This window comes from Podarcis raffonei, chromosome 2, assembly GCF_027172205.1.
Source record: "Podarcis raffonei isolate rPodRaf1 chromosome 2, rPodRaf1.pri, whole genome shotgun sequence".
NCBI classification, from domain to species: Eukaryota; Metazoa; Chordata; class Lepidosauria; order Squamata; family Lacertidae; genus Podarcis; species Podarcis raffonei.
The window spans coordinates 48,945,133-48,967,788 of NC_070603.1; the positions used below are offsets into that span (position 1 = coordinate 48,945,133).

The following is a 22,656-nucleotide window of genomic DNA, read 5'->3' on the forward strand; positions in this document are numbered from 1 at the left end:
AAAGCTTCTTCGTGCTAGCATGTACTGGAAGGAAGGAAGGAAGGAAGGAAGGAAGGAAGGAAGGAAGGAAGACTCAAAGGGTGCTTTGCACTGGAATGAGAATGTGGTGACTATATGACTAGGGCAGAAGACAGTTTTCCGGGGGAAATGGCAGGTTATTTAGTCTGCAATCTCCATCTTGGAAGCAAACTAAAAGCTGGCATTATAGCTGCAACATCCACCATAATTCTTGTACTTTTCTTACCATAACCCCCCCATCCCATTCCACCTTGCTTTGTCCACCTTCTTGCCTAAAGTAGAGCTCTGGGGATCTCAGAAAGGTTGGCCCTGATTTGTGACATTTTATCATGAAAGAGGTAACATAAAGGTGTGTTTTGGATTAGGTATTGGATCTCACAATTTGCTGCTTAGGATTCAAACAAATGGGAATAACTGGCTTACCTGAGGCCCATAACATTTGGTGCCAGGTCAGCTGACTACCTTAAATTTCTTGACGCATGCAAAATCCACAGAATAAATATTTTGGTTGGTCCTAACAAAGTGTTGCCTAACTGTGGACTGTGAAAAACAAATAAGAGAATGGTTTACATTGTTCTTATTAATCCAGGTTTCTTCTCAGAAAACAAAGAGATTTATTTTGAAAGAGGGCTGGGGCCATGTCTTTTGTTAAACAGATTACAGTATTCATTGGGAGCCAATGGCAGGGAAATAGTTGGAGATTTCTCTGGAATATTCTAAATGGGGAAGATGTTACCCGCTTCTGTTATAGGAAAGGTGCAGGTTTTTTGTGTGTGTGGTTTTGGAACAAAGAAACACAGAATGAGATAGAGACAGAAGCAAGAGTCAGCAAGCTGAAGGCTATCAGTTTGCTGTGGAAGCATATTGGGTTGCAGATAACTTTCTCCAGGGAACTGATGCATACAGTGGATTAGCTGCTTGGTAGGGAAGCATTATCCTGTTTGTCCCACCTGTGCTCCACTTGGAAATTAATCAAACATTACTGAAATGCTAGAAGTCTCCAGTGATCTTTCCTCCAAAAGGAGGAAAGGTAAGCACTGTACTTGAAACTTCTAACTGCATGGTGAAAGGTTTTGAAGGAAATCAATAGAATCGTAGAGTTGGAAGTGATCCCGAATATCATCTAGTCCACCCCCTTGCCAAGCTTTAAAATTCAAGGCCTGTTGCCGTTCAGTCTAAAATGTTATTATCTTTTATTTGAAAACTCACATTTCTCCTTAAAGTAGAAAGTTGTTTTCAGCAGCATTCCTGTGGCAAGTTGTTGTTGTTGTTGTTTAGTCGTTTAGTCGTGTCCAACTCTTTGTGACCCCATGGACCAGGACACGCCAGGCACTCCTGTCTTCCACTGCCTCCTGCAGTTTGGTCAAACTCATGCTGGTAGCTTCGAGAACACTGTCCAACCATCTCGTCCTCTGTCGTCCCCTTCTCCTTGTGCCCTCCATCTTTTCCAACATCAGGGTCTTTTCCAGGGAGTCTTCTCTTCTCATGAGGTGGCCAAAGTATTGGAGCCTAAGCTTCAGGATCTGTCCTTCCAATGAGCACTCAGGGCTGATTTCCTTCAGAATGGATAGGTTTGATCTTCTTGCAGTCCATGGGACTCTCAAGAGTCTCCTCCAGCACCATAATTCAAAAGTATCAATTCTTCGGCGATCAGCCTTCTTTATAGTCTAGCTCTCACTTCCATACATCACTACTGGGAAAACCATGGCTTTCACTATACGGACCTTTGTTGGCAAGGTGATGTCTCTGCTTTATAAGATGCTGTCTAGGCCTGTCATTGCCCTTCTCCCAAGAAGCAGGCGTCTTTTAATTTCGTGACTGCTGTCACCATCTGCAGTGATCATGGAGCCCAAGAAAGTAAAATCTCTCACTGCCTCCATTTCTTCCCCTTCTATTTGCCAGGAGGTGATGGGACCAGTGGTCATGCTTAGTTTTTTTGATGTTGAGCTTCAGACCATATTTTGCACTCCCCTCTTTCACCCTCTGGCAAGTACAACATGCCAATTGGTCCCAACATTCTGAATTCTTACCGATGTTTGCTCTCTCACCAGGGTGCATGGATATGGAGTGACTTGGTTGTCAGGAATTTCTTAAGAGGATATAGATTTGTTTACTTCATTTGTGATTTCAAAATTTAAGTGTATGAAGGAAATGGGCTACTTGTATGGACCATTGCTTATCAGAGGGGCACACATATATTTCCTGTCTGTTACATATCTCTCTTGTTTGGGGAGTGTATGGTTAATGCAGAAACCTAGCAAATACTCAGAGGCTCAAATATCAAGATAATGTAAACTCCGTAGCTGCTGGAAGCTTAAAATCTTCAAATTTCCTTGACACAGTAACCTGAGGGGAGGAGCTTGTGATTGACAGGAGAAATCTATATACATAGATAGCTGGGAGAGGATAGCTGAAAGGGGAATTCTGCATGATAAAGAAGAGTTTTGTAAGTGAGTAGTTTAAGGCAGTGAGTAAATTTAAGGAGGACAGGTCATTATGCTAGTCCACACTAGTTCCACTCATTGCCCTATTTGCATTTGCATTTACACACACAGAGCCTGTTTTTGCTGCAGGAATGTCAGCAGAAGCATTTCAGATTCCACACTGACTTTTTTCTTTTCCGTCTGTGTATAGAATCTTACCCACATTAGTGTGAGAAGCACTAGCTCAGGCTAATGAATGTTGACTGTGTTGCAGGCTGATTTCAAGTTCCCTAGCTTGTCATTAAGCAACACAGCAGCATCTTTCTGGCTGTGAGTCAGCTCATCAGCATGCATGTTCAGCAGGGACAGGAATGCCCATGGCCTTATACTACACTTGTGCAGATGCAATAGTCCACTCTTTTTTCAATCTGTTACTGTCTTTCCTGGGGCAGCAGTCAAATGTAATTTATAGCTTAGCCAATACTTGTGCTACAGAGCACCTTGCTGAGCAAGGCAATGAGAATCTCTCTTAATCTGACTGACTGGGGCCTGTATTAAAAGCATGATAAATGTAAAGTAACAGATGTCATAGGGGAAAGGGGTTAGAATTTGAGAGGTGAAAAGGGGAAATGCTACTATTACATGTGTCATCCTATAGTATGTCTCATATTCAATCCCAAACACATTTTCCCTGACCATCTTTTCATACTCATATACCAGATTTCAGGCATGTCAGATCTACTTTTTCTTCTAGAACCCCCAATATCTATTAGTCAGGACCAGGTGCAGAAGATAGAGAATTAAAGCACTTTCTGCCCCTACGAATTTGTTTTTGGTACCAGAACCCAAACTAAGCTCAGTCCACTTCTGGTTGGTTTTCTTCACTTTAGTAATCTAAATTTGGTGGGGAAAGCCTTTTGTTGTTGCTGTTGTTAAACAGCTGAGTGTAGATTTACTGCAAATCATCCAGAGTCCTCCCTTCTGATCAACCCTATGCTATACTATCTAGAATCCCATATAATTTATGAACATCACAATACTGTAATTATTAGTCCGTGACCTATATAGATAGCATTCTTAAATGTAAAAATTGCTTATAACACTTAGGGCTCATGCTAATATTTTCTGATCTCCTTGCCTGAAAGTATGTTCCTGCTATGAGCCTGGCTATCCTATAGCCTTGCAAAAGGTTCATCTCTGAAGTTCAGTTCTGGTTAAATTTTTGGGCTGCTTTTTCTAGCCAGGTAAAGGGGGGTGGGAGAGAAATCATTGCTGGGTAAGAAATATATGTAGTCTTTTTCTTTCACTTACCCCTAATGCCTCTGGGCATCATTTTTTAATATTACTGATATTACTGAATAGTGTCTTGTGAGAGTATTCAGACAGAGATTACCTAGAGGGCTGAGTTTGAGTGAGGAGAAGTAGAGTTGTGAGGATGCAGTCTACTTGGGTCTTCATTCAGGAGGGGAGTGATCTTCTAAATAGAGAAGAATCCCAAGCAAGTTAACAGGGGTATAGTGATCCCCTGGGTCTGTTATACTAGTAGAAGTACCTCAGAAGTGTGACTGTTGGGTTGGGACATTGACAGAAGTACAAATTGTTTAAAAACCAAAGTATTAAGCTGTAACACTGTAACAACTTAGTTAAGGAACTGAAGTGAAATAAGCTAATTTATCATCTAGTCTAGAAACCTGTAACATCTAACTTAGAGAGTAATAATTCAAAACAAGCAACTGTAATTTAAAAACACTGTGTGTTAACTACCTTGTTTAGAAGCCTTAACATCCACTAGATTTAGTATAATTATTAATAAGTTAACTGTTTCCTCAAAAAACTTTATTTCCTGACACCTTTTGTTCTACCAACTTAGTTCTGTATAATAAATCTTTCTTATTTGTTCAACTTCTGCCTGAGTCTCCAATATCAAAGTTTTACGTCACACAAAAACCGTAAGATAAACTGTTTGGTTATAGGGTCAACGGAGGGGGTGTCCAATATTCCAGACCACTGTATTGAACTGTTGCAAGTAAAGTAACTAGTTTGAGAAGAAGATCAACATCCAATCACAAAAAGATGCAATTATTTTATTGTCATGTAAAACATTTAGAGCTAAAAGTTCTAAGTAAATCTGTTTGGAAATTTACTAGTGAACTTACTGAATGCTCCTCCTACATGGTTCTTACACTTAATTTCTAAACGACAAATTATTTACTGAAGTAAACAAAATTATCTTTTGTTTAAACAGGTCCATGGAAGGAACTTGCTTTCCATTGATTATGACAGAAACATTCGTACAGAGAAAATATATGATGATCACAGAAAGTTTACACTGCGTATTATTTATGATCAATTGGGACGCCCTTTTCTCTGGCTACCCAGCAGTGGGCTTGCTGCTGTGAATGTATCCTATTTCTCCAATGGGCGGCTGGCTGGACTTCAGCGTGGTGCCATGAGTGAAAGGACAGATATTGATAAACAAGGCAGGATTATTTCCCGCATGTTTGCTGATGGAAAAGTATGGAGTTACACATACCTGGAAAAAGTAGGTAACTTTTGCCATGAGCAACAGCATTACAGACATGGAATACCATCTATTGTGGGAAATATCTAAACATAGACATGCACCTAATATATTGCAAACATTGATGTACAAATAGTTAAAAGTGTGTGCCAAAGAGTTTCTAACAGCAGAGTCATAAGCATTTACTCAGAAGTATTCCTCCTTATGTCTGTTGGGGCTTACTCCTTGGTAAGTGTGTTTAGGATTGTAACATATATTAATTAGTAGAAATTCTTTGATAACCTTTTGGCATTTTGGTCCTGCCATAAAGCAGGAAAGACTACTACATATACATGCACCTTTGTTATGAAAGGTCTTCTAAATGTCAGTTTCTGGTAAGAAAACAGTAAGCTTAATATCACTGACTAAACCAGGTGGAATAGCAACACATAGTTTATCTCTTAACCTCCTCTAGGAAGATTAGTTGTTTATGCCATGTTTACCTTTCTAGGTGAGCTTTTTAAAATTATGCATTAATTTTAAAAGAAACCCAAACTAAGTTTTAGACAGAACATACCCCTTGAAATTAATGGACATAACTAAATTTGGTCCATGAATTTCAGTGGGTCTATCTAGGCACTGAATAAAGCCACCACCATTTGTTAATTACCGTATTTTTTGCACCATAACATTCACTTTTTTCCTCCTAGTAAGTAAGGGGAAATGTCTGTGCGTGTTATGGAGGGAATGCCTACGGATTTTCCTCCTCTAAAAACTACGTGCGTGTTATGGTTGGGTGCATGTTATAGAGTGAAAAATACGGTAATTGGGGAGGAATTCAACATCACGCTAAGGCAATTGTTCCATCAAGGCAAGCATTTCAACTTGCCAGACAGAACAATCTGCCCTCCTTCCTCTGTGTGCTGTTTTGGGATTTACCTGGCACACACCCACCTGAGCCAATTTTGGTTTGGAGGAGGGGGCAAAGCCCCATTGCGGAAACCTCATTAGTTGAATCCTACCCTTATTATATCTTAAGTAACAATGTCAGGATCCAGAAAGGAGGCAACTTTTTTAAAAATTGCATTTCCCCCTCTTTAAATATACTGCATGAAATGAATAGAATTTGACAAAATGCAGTTTAGGTTATCAATTTAAGTTTAGATCTGACAATTGCGTTTTTTACTAGCTACTTGGCATATGTATTAAAAATATATTAATGGCAGTGGGTGGAACTGTCACATACATAGAAGTAATTTTCAGTGTTTCTTTAAACTTATTAATGTTTTCAGGATTGGAATTCTAAAACTTTATTTGGTACGCTCTTGACCGTACAACATATAATTAATATTCTTTATGGTTTTTTTATAGTCTATGGTACTACTACTTCAGAGTCAGCGGCAGTACATCTTTGAATATGATTCTTCAGACCGACTGCATGCTGTCACTATGCCAAGCATTGCTCGTCACAGTATGTCCACTCACACATCTATCGGCTATATTCGCAATATTTATAACCCTCCAGAGAGTAATGCCTCCGTAATTTTTGATTACAGCGATGATGGAAGGATTTTGAAAACATCTTTTTTAGGAACTGGTCGGCAGGTTTTCTACAAATATGGGAAATTATCCAAGTTGTCGGAAATAGTTTATGACAGTACAGCAGTGACTTTTGGATACGACGAAACAACTGGAGTTCTCAAGATGGTAAACCTACAGAGTGGAGGCTTTTCTTGTACAATCCGCTATCGTAAAATTGGCCCTCTGGTTGACAAACAGATTTACAGATTCTCTGAGGAAGGTATGGTCAATGCAAGGTTTGATTATACCTATCATGATAATAGTTTTCGAATTGCTAGCATCAAGCCTATAATAAGTGAGATACCTCTTCCAGTTGACCTTTATCGTTACGATGAAATCTCAGGCAAAGTAGAACACTTCGGAAAATTTGGGGTGATCTATTATGATATAAATCAAATAATCACTACAGCTGTAATGACACTGAGCAAACACTTTGATACACATGGACGCATTAAAGAAGTTCAGTATGAAATGTTCCGATCGCTCATGTATTGGATGACAGTGCAATACGACAGCATGGGGAGGGTAACTAAGAGAGAATTGAAGCTTGGGCCTTATGCCAACACAACTAAATACACCTATGATTATGATGGAGATGGGCAACTCCAAAGTGTGGCAGTCAATGATAGACCAAACTGGCGTTATAGTTATGATCTAAATGGCAACTTGCATCTATTGAATCCCGGAAACAGTGTACGATTGATGCCACTGCGCTATGATCTAAGAGATAGGATTACACGCCTAGGTGATATGCAGTATAAAATCGATGATGATGGCTTTCTGTGTCAAAGAGGCTCTGACATATTTGAGTACAATTCCAAAGGGCTCTTAACAAGAGCTTACAATAAGGCTAATGGATGGAGTATTCAGTACCGTTATGATGGAGTAGGAAGACGGGCTTCTTACAAGACTAACTTGGGACACCACCTTCAGTACTTTTATGCTGATCTTCACAACCCAACCAGAATAACACATGTGTATAATCATTCAAATTCAGAAATTACCTCTCTCTACTATGATCTGCAAGGTCATCTGTTTGCAATGGAAAGCAGCAGTGGAGAAGAATACTATGTTGCCTCAGATAACACAGGTACACCTCTGGCAGTGTTCAGTATCAATGGCCTCATGATCAAGCAACTACAGTACACGGCATATGGAGAAATCTACTATGATTCTAATCCTGACTTCCAGATAGTAATTGGATTTCATGGAGGATTGTATGATCCCTTAACAAAACTGGTCCATTTTACTCAGAGGGACTATGATGTTTTGGCTGGACGTTGGACCTCTCCCGACTATACAATGTGGAAAAATATTGGTAAGGAACCTGCCCCATTCAACTTGTATATGTTCAAGAGCAACAACCCTCTCAGCAATGAACTGGATTTAAAGAACTATGTGACAGGTGAGAAATAATTTGTGGTTTAGGAATCTGTGGAAGTTAGATTTGTGGAACGTGTATAGGATAGATTTTGTATTTGGGTAAATAATTTAGTATCAAATAAGATTTCAGAATCCTTCTGCTTAGAAAAAATTGGAAGTTTATTTTCAGTTTAAAACTTTGGGACTCAGCAGTACAGAGAAAGGGTCTCATGGCTTCATGTTTTTCAAATTGGGATGCAGTCCTTCATCCAGTTCTGTGGCCTTAAGGTACTCTGAAATTAGCTGATATCACCCCACCTGATAACAAATCAGCATATTTTTAGTTAAGTACTATGACCTTGATCCCCAAAGTTTCTAAGCTGACTGGGAGAACAAACAAAACCACTGAAGTTCATGCATATGAAGAAAGCTTGCCAATTTAAAATGCTGAATGCCGTACAAGAGCTTCATGTTCGTCTCTTTGTAAGACACTGTGCTAATGACAGTTTGCAAGCAGACCTCACCTTGATTTACAGATGCAATGCCACTGCTTCCTTCATTGTACAGATGGGAACACTGCAGTCATGCAGCCATTTAATTCAGTGAGTTTTTAGCCATTGCCTTGAGAAAAGTTGCATGCAAATGTCCATTAAATAAACTAGTGCTAGAACTGAGAAGTAAAGGCGCATTCCTAACAACAAATATAGTATCTGGCTCATAATGTCCTGGAAGTGAAAATGATGCCATCATCCTAAAAAGATTGAGGATCAAGCCCAGTAGGAGTTACAGTTTAAAGCCCAACTGGGTGGGGGGCAGGCATAAACCTTACAATTTTAAATAATTCTTCCTCCTGTAAGTGCTGAGAACTATTAAGAAACATTTGGAGATAGTAAATATAAACTGCATGCCTTGAGCTTGGGTGGAAGTTGTAACTTCTACTCCACTGGTACTAATTTGCCTCTTAGTAGAATCACACAGTGCTGAACTAGATGCTAACTATTTCTTAAAAGAAAGGCAATTAAGAGCTATTCAAGAGAAAATCTTTCAGAATAGAACATGGAGTGTGCCATAATTAAAGTCACAGCCTTTTTTATGACTAAGAACCCCCTCCCCATAAATGCAGCTATTATAATTTCAGGGGAGGTTAAAACTTCAAGGAGCAGTAAAGTATATTTCAAGAAAGTGGAAGTATATATGATTTGGTTATTCAGGATTTCATTGGACGTGTATTGTTTCTTAAAAGTCACCTTGGCGTTTGGGGTAACTACATTGTGATATACTCTTATAAAGGCTGCAGAAAGGGGGGAAGGGAGAGGACTGATTAGTGGTCTGAAAGTGTTATGTTATATCCCAGCTCTAAGTGGAGCAACAGTGGAAAATGTGGCATGTTGAGTGTAAAAATGGTTGGAAGGGGAAGAGTTAAGGACTGTTACTATCTACTCAGGAGCGGTTAGAGGCTCCTGAGGCTGCTTTTTATTTTATTTTTAAGAAACCATGGGCCTATTGCCATGTAACATCTGTTAGGGCTTCTATGAACTTGGCTCATTTTCAGACTAGTTGAACTATCAATATTTGCTTGAAGCTGCAACAATAATTATTCACACATACAGAGAAGGAATAGGTTATCCTGTCATATTGTACATTTATTAAACCCCTGGTGAAGTAGCTGCTCAGCACTGCTTTCTAAGTTGACAGTCCCTTCAGCTTTCCATAAACACCTGCTCTGCACACATTTAGTAGTCAAAGATAAGTGCAGACATACTTTAGCTGAGGCCATAATTTCTTCTAGGATTAAACGATTTGCTGAAAACAGGGACTTTGAGAAACAGGCAGTGGATGACGTCCAACAATGCCCTGGTAGACTTCCACTCATATACCAGGACTCCTCTGTACTTTGCAGCCCTCATGCCCCCAATATCTGCTCCAGAGGCTTCCCCAACCCTCTTTTGGGGGGATAACATGGAGGGGCTGCAGGTGTGGAGGGGAATCTGTTTATCTGATGGTGGATAGACACTGTTGTATTTTGACATTATCCTCCCATCATAGTGAAACTAGCTGAGCTAAAATATTTGTCACGGTACTTGAGAACATTTTGTGGAATAATCATTTCAATGTGTAACCACAAAATTAGATATTATAAAGTATTTGGTATGCTCAGAAGTTCTTTTAAAATTTATTGGTAGTAGTAGAACTGAGAGCATTTATGTGCTACCTTTTCTCATAGGGAGCTCAGGGCGGTATATATAGTTTCCCACCTCACCCCATTTTATCCTCACAAAACCCTGCAATGTATGTTAGGCTGAGAAATAGTGACTGGCACAAGATGACTTAACTTTATAGCTAAGTGGACCTTGGTCTCCCAGGTCCAGGTCCAGGTCTCCTTGGTCCAGCACTCTAATCACTACAGCACACTGGCTCTTAGGATTCCTGTGGGTTAAATACAATTTAGAAGAGGGCTTCCCTTTCAGTAATCTGTTTTTAGTGCAAATGTCACAACACCTGTCCCTTACACTTGCTGGGGAATTTTCGTTATCCAAATGTCAAAGTAAAAAAGAAAGAAGTAGGGTAGAAATCTTGAAACTCTTCTCCTGCCTTATAATTAAGAGTTCAGGTTCACTGCTACAGATGTTTACTGCACACCTTCAAGTCTCACACATATTTACTTTTAATTCTCAGATGTGAAAAGCTGGTTAGTGATGTTTGGCTTTCAGCTCAGCAACATTATACCTGGCTTCCCAAGAGCAAAAATGTACTTTGTTCCACCTCCTTATGAGCTGTCAGTGTCTCAGGCATGTGAAAAGGGACAGGTAAGTAAAAGCTCTTTCTCACCACATGGTAAATTTACCTTGGTTCGTGTTACATTTAGCATTATTTTGCAAATTAACAATAGCAAGCATACTTGAGAAAGTAAAGTAAAACTGATGAAACTGAAGAAAACTGAATCAGCTGGATTTCACACTCTGCACATTTGTTTGCTGTCAACACAGATTATTACCATCATTGCAGCATGCAGACCTTTCTGGATTTACCTTTGAAATGCTGCTTGATTAACATGGATAAAAACCTCCCACAATAATTTTTCAGACGTTCATTTTGTAATATCATACACCTTTTCTGCTCACCTTTTATATAAGCATTAAAAATTGTGATATGTGGTTAAGTGTCATGCATAAAGTCAAGATGCATGCTTGAATAAAAATAATGCCAAAATCCTTAGTATTTTATTTGGTAGAGTTTTGGATTAGTGTGCAACTTGCAATTTTTGCTTCTCAGTTTAGTTAAACATAATGTAAGAGGGATCATCTCTCAAAAATTACCTCAAATTATTTGCTAAAATTTAGCTGCAAACATTAGTTGAACTATTTATTGATACAAATCCAAAAATAATCTCAGATGCACTTTTTATTTTGGATTAAAATAATAAAAATATGTTTTGGATTTTAAAAGCTTGAATAATTTTGGGCTAATTCATTCTCATGAATATAGTCAAAAACTTTTCTTTCTTTTTTTGCCTTTGTTAATGTCAGAATTGGATGTGGTATCTCTCCTCTGCAAAATACTTCAGATACCACATTGTAAAATACGTTCACAAATGCATACGATTTTGCATGGTTACTACTAGCTTGAATCTCATTTGATAACTTTTAAAAATGGGTTTGACAAATTTATAAAGGTTAAGGCTACCAATGGCTTCCAGTCGTGGTGGCCATGTGCTACCACCAGGTAAGTCTCTGCAGGGTTGATGTCAACACCTGGCAACCTTGGACAGCTGCCAGGGCCCACTGCCTACTCTGGGCTCCCTTTAACTTTTTTTCTGGCCTGGCAGTCTGGGCATCTGTAGCCAGCTAGACCTAGTAATACTTATAATTTCCCTCAATTTCCTTATCGATCTTGGTCAGCAGGATCTCAATCTTAGGGCTTCGGCATGTTTGCATGGGTACAGTGAGACCTTAAAATAGTGTGGCCCCAAACTGCTTGGGGCTTTAAACACCAGCACTTTAAATTGAGCCCAGAACTGAACAGGAAGTAAATGCAGTTAATATAGTAGTGGTGTTATATGTTCTTAATGTCTGGCTCCCTACAAGTGTTAGAGCAGTTGCTTTCTGTGCCAGGTAAAGTTTCAAAATAATATTTAAAGTCTGCCCCATGCAGAACACATTACAATTGTATTGCACAGGATCTCTGTGCACTTGCATAAATCGTGAGGTTTAGGTATAACTTGATTAGTATCATAGTAAAATGATCTGCAAGAGAAATTATTCATGTGAATTGGGCTTTCAATGAGAATTATAGCACAGGTGGCTTCCTAAATGCTATTGGATCTCAACTCCCATCAGTTCTGAACAGCATGGGCAATGGGCGATGTAGTCCAGCTGCATCTGGAATCCACAGATTCACTATCCCTGAATTAAATAATCCCTTACTGTTTGTGCTTCAACAATAATGTAACTTTTCTCCCTCCTTTTTTTTTCCTAGTTAATTACTGGAGTCCAGCAGACGACAGAGAGGCACAACCAAGCTTTCATGGCCCTTGAGGGACAAGTCATATCTAAAAGATTACATGCCAATATAAGAGAGAAAGCAGGTCACTGGTTTGCAACCACCACTCCTATTATTGGCAAGGGGATCATGTTTGCCGTGAAGGAAGGCAGAGTAACCACAGGGGTTTCAAGTGTCACAACGGAAGACAGCCGAAAGATCGCCTCAGTGCTTAACAATGCTTACTACTTGGAAAAGATGCACTATAGCATTGAGGGGAAGGATACCCATTATTTTGTCAAGATTGGCTCATCTGACGGCGACCTTGTTACCCTGGCAATGACCAGCGGGCGTAAGGTGCTGGACAGTGGAGTAAACGTTACAGTGTCCCAGCCAACCCTCCTAATCAATGGAAGGACTCGAAGGTTTACAAATATTGAATTCCAGTACTCCACCTTGCTCCTTAACATACGCTATGGCCTGACCCCTGACACACTGGATGAAGAGAAGGCAAGAGTGCTGGACCAAGCTCGGCAGCGAGCCTTGGGGTCAGCCTGGGCCAAAGAACAGCAGAAGGCACGGGATGGCAAAGAGGGTAGCCGCCTGTGGACTGAAGGAGAGAAGCAGCAGCTTTTGAGCACAGGGAGGGTTCAAGGTTATGAAGGATACTATGTGCTCCCAGTGGAGCAGTACCCAGAGCTGGCAGACAGTAGCAGCAACATCCAGTTCTTAAGACAGAATGAAATGGGAAAGAGGTAACAAATTAACCTGCTGTCATCCTTGTCTGGATGAACCAGTAGTTACAACTGTTATCTCCTCTCCTAAGGAGATGAAGACCAACGGGGGCACTTGGCTGAGCTACTTTGGGATAGTAAGTGGCAAGAAAGCTCACATTTTTTGAGTTCAATGCTGCTATCCAAGTGATTAAAAACCACATCCTGAAGTGGACTAAAGCCAGACTGAAAACTTTAAACCGTGCAGATTCAAAAGTACCCCATAAATATTACCCACTTGTTCTGGGTCTAAAGAAAACAGAAATCAAAACAGAAAAAAAATATTTAAAGAGAAGGCCTCATCTTATATTACCTCACTCCATTCACACGTGAGCAAACTTTCAAGATATTCAAGAGGGCCACCCACCTCCACTAGACCAGCTGATGGGGAAAGATTCTTCAGGCTGCTTGTTTGATAAACATTCAAGAGGTTTTTTCATTTAAAAGCAAAATACAGGTGCATTTAATACATGACTTCTGGGGTGATTTGTGTGTAGCAACTGGAAGAAATGAGAACAGGAGCAACAGAGCACTGGAAATAGCAAAAGAAGTATATTAAGGAATATAAACCTGCACTTGCACTCCAACCCTGCTTTTGTCTGGCCTAAAGTTAATTTATTCAAAGAGGGCAGAGTGTAAAGTTCAATTAAAAATGGTGGCTATAAATCACTACTGATAAATTTCATACTCTGTATGTCTTTGAAGATTCCATTGTGGACAGTATAACACAGTTACAGGGTGTAGTCTGTTTAGATTCAGTAGTTTGTTGGTATCAGTTCTAGTAGAGCTGTGGGCATTGTGTTAACACTATTGCAAATGGGCACCAATTCAGATCACCCTGTACATACATCAGCCAGAAGGCACAATCACTGTTTCAGATTTTAAAAAAAGAAAAAATTATTAGTGTGTTTGTTTGGTCGAGAAACTGAGACAATCACATTATGGTCACCGAGGGCGAGGGGGGAGAAATTAAAAAATATATAAAAACAAGTCTAATAAGAACTTTGGTACAGAACTTTTTTGTAATATACATGTATGAATTGTTCATTGAGTTTTTATATTAATTTTAATTTGCTGCTAAGCAAAGAATAGAGACAGGCAAAGATAATTTATGGCAAAGTGTTTAAATTGTTTATACATAAATAAAGTCTCTAAAACCCCTGTGAATGTAATGTCTTCTGTTTTAGAGATGTCCTGAGAAAAATGAATAGAATAATAGTCAGCAGTGGGGAAATATTACATTATGTTTCTTTCAGATGTAATGCTTTAAGACTCGTATATGAGGAGGTAAAGATAGCTTGACAGCTATACATATATTAACAGCCGTCCTTTCCAGATAAGGCCTTTTGGAGAATTGCCCTTTCCACTGTTCTAATGTACATGGTTGCCTACTTCATTGACTTTGTATGATAAGACTCAGTAGAAAGAAACTCCTGTTACAGACAAGGTTGATGATTTAATTGACCCACCATAGTAGTGTCTTGCTTGACAAATCTTGCATATTACATTTTTGATAATGTGACAAATATGCATAAGCAAATGTGTGATTTATATATATTTGTGTTCTGGGACTGCCTGGAGCTCCCCAAAGACTGTGCACTTCATGACTCACAGGTTTGCCGCGCTATATTACACAAAGCGGTCCATGGTAATATGCAGCATGTGCAAACTTAGCAATGTCTTCCTCTTTCTTAGATGTTCCTTTTCCTCCCCCACCCTACACATTCCGTTGGATTTTAAAATCCAGGAACTGTTCAATTGGCCTTCTACACTGTGGCTGTAACGTAAGAAAATATGGTTACCTGGTTAGAACAATAAACCCAGAAAAGTAGTCTGCAATATAGTAATGTATGAGGAATTGTATTTTACACTACAGTATAAACTATCACAGCTTTCCAAACAAATCCTGGGATTGGTGAATGACTCGTGAAATGTCTAGTTCCCAGGGCTACCGTGGGAGATTGCTATTAAATTACTTTAAGCAAATGTTTAGAAATGCCCGTGATTTTTTACTTGGAGTGTCATGTATTAAAATAAAATATGAGAACCAGCCCTCTCATAAGGCAGAGTGAGGCAGCAGCCTCAAGTGGCAAATGCTGGGAAGCAGTAGCCAGATGTTCAAGGACAGAAAAGTAAGTACTGTGCAGCTTGCCCTTAGGCTGCTCTCCATAGGTGTCATAGAGCAGGGATGTCCAATAGGTCAAAAAAGCTCAACAACTTTGACCTGAACCTCTCCCCAAAAGGGGTAGATCACTGCCAGGTTTTTTTTATGTGAGTAGATCACAGTCTCTTGGAAGTTTTGTTTATCAGTAGGTTATGCCCATGTGGGATTTCAAAACAGACACACCCAAATAGTAATTATCCCTTCCATTTCCTGGAGTTCAATCAAACCAGCCTCATAGTTGCTTCAAACACAGTGTTTCCCCATAATATCAGGGCATCTGTCACAGCATCTAGGCGCATTGCTCATGGTTGACCCAGTGCTTATAGTTCACTTCTGAAAGCAGCAGCACAAACAGTGGGAGAAGACCGAGTAAAGCTGGCTCAAACAATTAGTAGCATCCACTTAGCAGCAGATAAAACAAGAGCTGCTAACACTTTCTACCTCACACAGAATATGGGCAGCCAATCTTTTTGTCAAGCAGAGGGAAGCAAGTGTTGCAATCCTGTGAAGAAAATACAAAGAGGAAAAGTATAGCCACCCTCCACCTTCCCAGACTGCTTGTGTGCTGCACTGAACAGGATTCTCCTACAAGGTTGTGTTGAACTTTACCTCAGCTTCAGCTGACACAACCTGTAGCTTGCACAGGTGAGCTAAATGGTTGGCAGCTGCTTGGAATGTTGGCCTTAAGCCTATTCTCCTTCCAGCACAGGTGCAAAGAGATCCCACCCAGGCAGCAATCACACCACAGTTTTCTGTGGCAAGTTGTTGAGGACACTTTGCGGTATTAGAGGGAAAGAAAGGCACCATTGTTCTGCTTATTGTTTTCCTGCCTTAAATTGATATGTACTCAGGAAAGGTATGTGTTGTTTCCTTCTGTCTCATATTTGCCTTTTTACAGTCTGTTCATCATGCCGTTTGAATTAGTCGGAGTGGATGTAGCAAGAGACAATCGAAGAACCTATGCGAAGCAGAAAGCGGGAGGTATATTGGCCCTAACAGGAAGTTGAAATAAGAACTATTGTTTTAGTAATTCTTGTACACCTACAGAGCCTGTCACTCAACAATCTGTTTAACTCCTTTGTGTAGATATTTTACCAGCAGGGCCTAAGAGGCCTACCATTAAGTAATGTTCAGACAGCAGTGTCACTGAATGTAAGTAGTCCAGTAGTTTAAAAGGATATTTCTGCATTCCTTGTTCTGTTTCCTTGCTAGGTCAGCTATCTGGTGCTGTACAATTCTTCAAGAAGCAAGTACTGTAACTACCTTTCCAAACACCTTTCACTTGGCAAGAACGAAAAGCCTATTGAACCTAGCATCACACAGGGTGAATTTGGTTTTCACTGAGATGTAGTTAACATTTTTCTTTAAAGATTTTCTACCTTACCTTTTAACCATGTGATCCCCAAGGTATCTCACAACTTATTGTTTAAAATAATATGTAATCTTTATTATCTGACTTGCGTATTTTAGAAATGAGACCAAGCACAGAAGAATGTAGGCAAAAATAAAGTTTACAAACAACAAAAAGAAATCCATTCAAATTGGATGCTATTAAACACCTTTTTATAAGGAAGCTTGAGCTAAAGTTCTAGCAAAGTGGGTGCCTAGTGGATTGATACAGATAAGTCCTAGTCAATAATCAGAGTACATAAGGACAGTATTGAATTATTTTTTGGATGCAGCACTTCAGAAAAGAAGGAATCAACTTTCCTTCAATAGCTAATAGAATGGGCTTCATGCATGTATGCTACTGAAATTGAAGGAATACATGTATATAAGCTACTGAATGTGCATGAGGGCAATAATGGCAATGAAACATAAGCATTGCACGTAACTGGTTAACAGATTTCTATAACTAAAACAGCCATGTGAATTAGGTTGTTACTACAAATACCAGCCCAAAATCCATTTAACATACCAGATGACTTTTTGTTGAGCTTCTAGCTCCGATAACTAAACCATCAACTCTGGCCTTTGTCTTCCTGACTACCAGAGCTGAGAGGAGGAGACCACTCCAATTTTCCATCGGCACAAAGCATTTCCTTTGCTGCCTTAATGACCCATACTTAGGTTATTGCCTCCCTAGGAAGATAGCCTGGCTAGTCCAGGTATTTAAATCCTTGCCTAGATTTTAACACTTACTGGATCCAGGAATTAGAAAGGTCTCAGCACGCAGCTGAATCCTCCCCCGACACACTCGAAACGTGTTTTATCTTCTGCTTCATGCTTAAGATTCAACGGTTAGCACCCTTTCTGCCTCTCTAGTCACACTCTACTACAGTGGTACCTCGGGTTAAGTACTTAATTCGTTCCGGAGGTCCGTTCTTAACCTGAAACTGTTCTTAACCTGAAGCACCACTTTAGCTAATGGGACCTCCCGCTGCCGCCGTGCCGCCGGAGCACGATTTCTGTTCTCATCCTGAAGCAAAGTTCTTAACCCGAGGTACTATTTCTGGGTTAGCGGAGTCTGTAACCTGAAGCGTATGTAACCTGAAGCGTATGTAACCCGAGGTACCACTGTACAGGCTTCCTCAAACCCAGCCCTCCAGATGTTTTGAGACTACAATTCCCATCATCCCTGACCACTGATCCTGTTAGCTAGGGAATGTTTTGAGACTACAATTCCCATCATCCCTGACCACTGATCCTGTTAGCTAGGGATCATGGGAGTTGTAGGCCAAAAATATCTAGAGGGCCAAGTTTGAGGAAGTCTGCTCTACTATATACAACCTGAGCCTGCTGTAGAGGGGTTCAAAGCATTACATTCAAAGCAGGTTCTGTCTTTCTCATGGCTGCAGCGTTGGATCTAAACCTGCCAGCCCCCCTGGTGTGGTAACCCCTGCTTTTTCCAGCTTGTAAAATGCATCATTGCCCACTCCAGTTCTGCCCCTCCCTCCTGCAACTTTGCCTTTTGTCTCTTGCTAACTATCTCTAGCCCAGGATGGGACTCCACCCCTCTGCATCTGGCAGAGTCTTTGCTTTGTTGATGGCTTCCTTGATGAGTCACCAACCTGTCTTTGTTTGCTTAACGACTCGGCCATTCAAGGTGGCCTGGACACAGGAATACAGATTTCGCTTGTATTTTACCATGCTAAACCCAATGTTTGGTATCCAGAAATTTGAAAGGGAATCCAGGCACCCCACAAATCCTTAACAATATGTTTACTGTAGTGATTTGTTTTATAGTAATATTGTCTGTAAAAACATTTCAAAGATGCTTGGAAACAGAAAAGAAGTTACCAAAATACAAGCGCATTGATTCTGGGTAAATACAAGAAGCCCAGGTAATTCCAGGTAAAATATCAAGTCACTTGGTGGATGAATGCTCCTTACAATAAAATTCTTAATTTATTGTTGGCTAATTCTAACTTATTAGTTGCCCTCTATTATGCACTATCCTTAATTCCAAACTGGGATATAGATGGATTTCTAATTATAGTAGACCCCAACATGTTATTGTCATTAATAGGGTTGTTTAAACTGGAATAGACATAAAATCCTAAGTTAGGGACCATTCTGCCAAAATGCCATGACAAAATAACTATATATAAGTAAAGGCAAGCCTATGATCAGGGTTTATAATAACAACAATAAATAAGATTCTGCACTAAAATTGCTAGCTAGAGCATGGCGTCCTCCAACACACCTTTGGGCAACAGGCTAACGGGAGGTGCAGGGCAGGCCATGTGGTGTGCACATCTCTGTTCTCCAACATTGTCCCATCACTTCTTGCCCTCAGCATCTATTCCTTGGGGCAACTGCCTCAGTTTGCCTAATGGTAGGGCTGGCTCAGGGACCTGTTAATTTCATCCATTGTTCCATCAGCAGTTGTCACAATCAGAGGGACTTCAGCAGAAAGGAGCGGGGAGAAGATCAGAAAACAATCTTACCTTTCTAACTTCTTTATTGGAGACTGCCAGCACATTTATGCTTTCTGTACAATAATTCTTTTGATATTCAGCTTCATTTCCAAAAAAATATTTCAGTTATCTGATCTATGATAATTGGGTGACTAATACAGATTTTCCTTTTATATAATCAAGAAAAAGCAGGAGGGGGAAGGTAAATTTGTATTTAAGCTTAAAAATGAACAGTGAACTGTTTTTGATCCCTAAATGATTGCAGGCCAAACAAGCTTTGTTGCTGATCTCAGTCATTCCTATAGTCAATGTTAAATGTTAGTACTGTATCCCTTTTTCCTTTGGTGGTGTACCATTACTATGAAACCACATGGTGGCAGTCTTGTCAAAGATTCCAAAGAGCTTTCCCTCTTTGAGAGATGATGATGATGATGATGATTCTTTTTCACACAGTCCTAAAGCTGTGTTCATTGTGATACCAAGTTCTGCACTAAGCATAATAATGAAACTGGGCCTAATTTGCTTGTAAAACTTTTTTTCACATTAACTTTTGAATTAAATCTCTTAAATCTATTTTTTCAACATTCACAATATCTCGAGGCTAGTAGTAGATGTGATGGAATAGGTTTTGTATTCTGTTCAGGGTTTGAAATTGGACATTCAAGAAACACACTGTTGGCTAATCACCAGAAACCTGGTTTCTCAATTTTGGAGATAAACGGAATACCTACCACAGCCTAAGTGAACTTGTACAATTTCTCCAAACCATGTATTTGATCAATTTAGGTTTCAAATCATTAATATTTATTGTTGCATTTAGTGGTCCAGCACTGGAAATAAGCTCACAGCAATGTTCAGCTTGCCATAGGCCACAAGATGAGCTTACTGTAAAGGTGAAGTTTTTAACTAAGCACTTGCTGGTTCATGATTTAGTCTCTTAACTACAGTACTATGCTGCCTTTCAGGAATATGAAACTGTCAAATAGAAGAACTACTTCAAGATGTATAAGATAATTGCCATACACATATGGGGCGGAGCTTCAATGTTCGTTGAAAACAGTAGCCTGAACCTTTCATTTCAGAGGCTCTCTGTTGCAAATCAAAAGCAAAGATGACAGGGAAACTCTCAAGCCATAAGCCATCCCTGTTATAGCCCCTCCATCACCAAATGTTGTTGGTTACTGAAATTTAGTGGAGAAGGGGCTTAAGCAATGAACAATCACATGCAAAAGTAATAGCATTTGCATTTATAAGGCATTAAGTGTTTTCACTTAAACTGGTACATCTAATGTAAACATACACTAGGCAGAATTCTCATTCACATTAAATTTGCTTTCATTTTATTCAACCAATAATCACACAGGCATAAATAGTTGAAGAGAAACACTTGCCTCCAAAACAATACTAAGGTGTTGCTAGTATTTGCTAGTTTCATTTGGAAAAAAATTGTGGTTTGGTAGGTGGATGTTTGCCAACATATTTGAATATTTATTGTGTAAACATGTATAAATTAATCAAAAATATGTGAAGGCAATCCAGACATTGTCTCTGGACCCATCTGCACTAAACACATGTGAAAGTCATTTAATACTTTTTTAAAAGATGTATTTGTTAGGTTATCAAAAATGTGACATTGTCCTAAGAAGGATTATAACCTTTTTCTCACAAGCTACCTTTTAAAGAAAGCTGCTTCACGCATTACCGTACATTACCTTAAAATGGTAAACAAATGCAGGCAGCAAACATGTCATTTCAGCAAGGCTGAAATGACTGGTTCAGAATCTGGCTACTTCCTCCAGGTGCATCTACACGTTTGCTAATATGTGATGACTGAAGTAGGTTCTTGTAGATATCCTCTGTTCAAAGGTCATTGCAAATGCAGTCTCGTGAAGATCCTTAGAATTATCCTACTTCATTTTATTACAGTTTTCCAAGATCTTCAGATAAGGAATTGCCCTCTACACCTCGGTCATATTCAGCAGATCCTGGAGCTACTGTACCTTTTATTCCTTTGCACATGGGAAACTTTTTGCAGAAGTAGCTTTTCCTGCTGCTTTAGCACCACCACCAAATTATACCAAGCCCTAGGGGCTTATCTTCATTTATGTTCCCTCTGCTTTTTCCAGGCATGGTTTGCGCTTTAAAACTTTGTGAGTGCCATTTTATTTTTGTTCCGAAGCTTTCCCTGTGAAAACCTGCTCTTTAAAGCTGAATGGGAGCAAACAGCAATACATGGAAAACCTGAATTGCCATTTGTTGTGCCTCAGATTTCAAGAGCAGGTTTTGGTGGGAAAAGCTCTGGGGCAGAAAGAAAGTAGCACTCAGACACAGAGCTTTAAAGCACAAACCTCTTTCTGCAAAGAACAAGGCAAAAGGTAAGTGTGGATAAGCCCTAGTAAAGATACAGGTAGTTCTATATTGAATAGAGAAGTCCCACTGCATGCTTCCATGAAGACTGACATAAAATTTTACATGTAGGAAAACATGTCTGTAATATTTAATAATGCAACTAGGGAGTTTTGTTGTTTAAAAGTTATAAAGAAAAGTCTTAATATAAGCATTTTGCTCAGCCATGGGAAACGGACAGAACTGGATGTCGGCATGACTGGAGGGTCACTAAATGAAGCAACTAATATATTCCAGATGTCTTGTGACAAGAAGCATGTATTTACAAATACAGAGCATATTTTCTTTAAGTCCCAACAATGAGCATTTCCTGATTTTTATAAAAGTACTTTGCTTCATGACATTTAGTACACTTCATGGAAACTCTGGATTTTGTATTGGCAAATGTGGAAAATGTTAACTCTATCTTCTGTAAACCTCTGATTTAGTATAATCATTCCTCAGGGCAAATGACTATTTTTATGATGCTAACTTTCTCAGCCTATGTTGCTTCTGCCACAGTCAGAACAGTACAGTGGTACCTCGGGTTACAGATGCTTCAGGTTACATACTCTTCAGGTTACAGACTCCGCTAACCCAGAAATAGTACCTCGGGTTAAGAACTTTGCTTCAGGATGAGAACAGAAATTGTGCTCCGGTGGCGCGGCAGCAGCAGGAGGCCCCATTAGCTAAAGTGGTGCTTCAGGTTAAGAACAGTTTCAGGTTAAGAACGGACCTCCGGAACGAATTAAGTACTTAACCCAAGGTACCACTGTACAGTGTTCTGCTATTTTGAGAACCTTGAAAGACTCATGGGCTTGAAGTGACTTGAGAACTTTGATCTTATTCTCATCAGTTGAGCCATGGTTGATTTCATATTGGATCTTAATCTACCAACTAACTACAAATTAATGGAGTGAAAGAATTGGGGACATGCAGGATTTTATTGTTTCCTGACTGAGTTATCAGGACACAAGATGTTTGTTGTTGTTTGTTTATGTTTCACATTTTTCTCAGTCTAGGACTCAAGGTGGCTTACACAGATAAAATAGAACAAGCTAAAAACAACGGGGAAAACAATCATTAAATTGTAATTAAACACTAACAGAAT

The 22,656-nt window shown here is 39.6% G+C and overlaps 1 protein-coding gene across 16 annotated transcripts in view; it reads left to right on the forward strand.

Moving 5' to 3' along the window:
- The window catches only part of TENM2 (teneurin transmembrane protein 2), a 719,087-nt gene extending 704,790 nt beyond the window's left edge, over positions 1-14,297 (forward strand). For all 16 annotated transcript variants that reach the window (XM_053376484.1, XM_053376486.1, XM_053376485.1 and 13 more), the window contains 4 exons: positions 4,687-4,983; positions 6,313-7,927; positions 10,561-10,691; positions 12,361-14,297. In XM_053376484.1, coding sequence (XP_053232459.1) covers positions 4,687-4,983; positions 6,313-7,927; positions 10,561-10,691; positions 12,361-13,122 — 2,805 coding nt within the window. In that variant the 3' untranslated portion in view covers positions 13,123-14,297. The remainder of the gene's footprint in view (positions 1-4,686; positions 4,984-6,312; positions 7,928-10,560; positions 10,692-12,360) is intronic.
- The last annotated feature ends 8,359 nt before the right edge of the window (positions 14,298-22,656 follow it).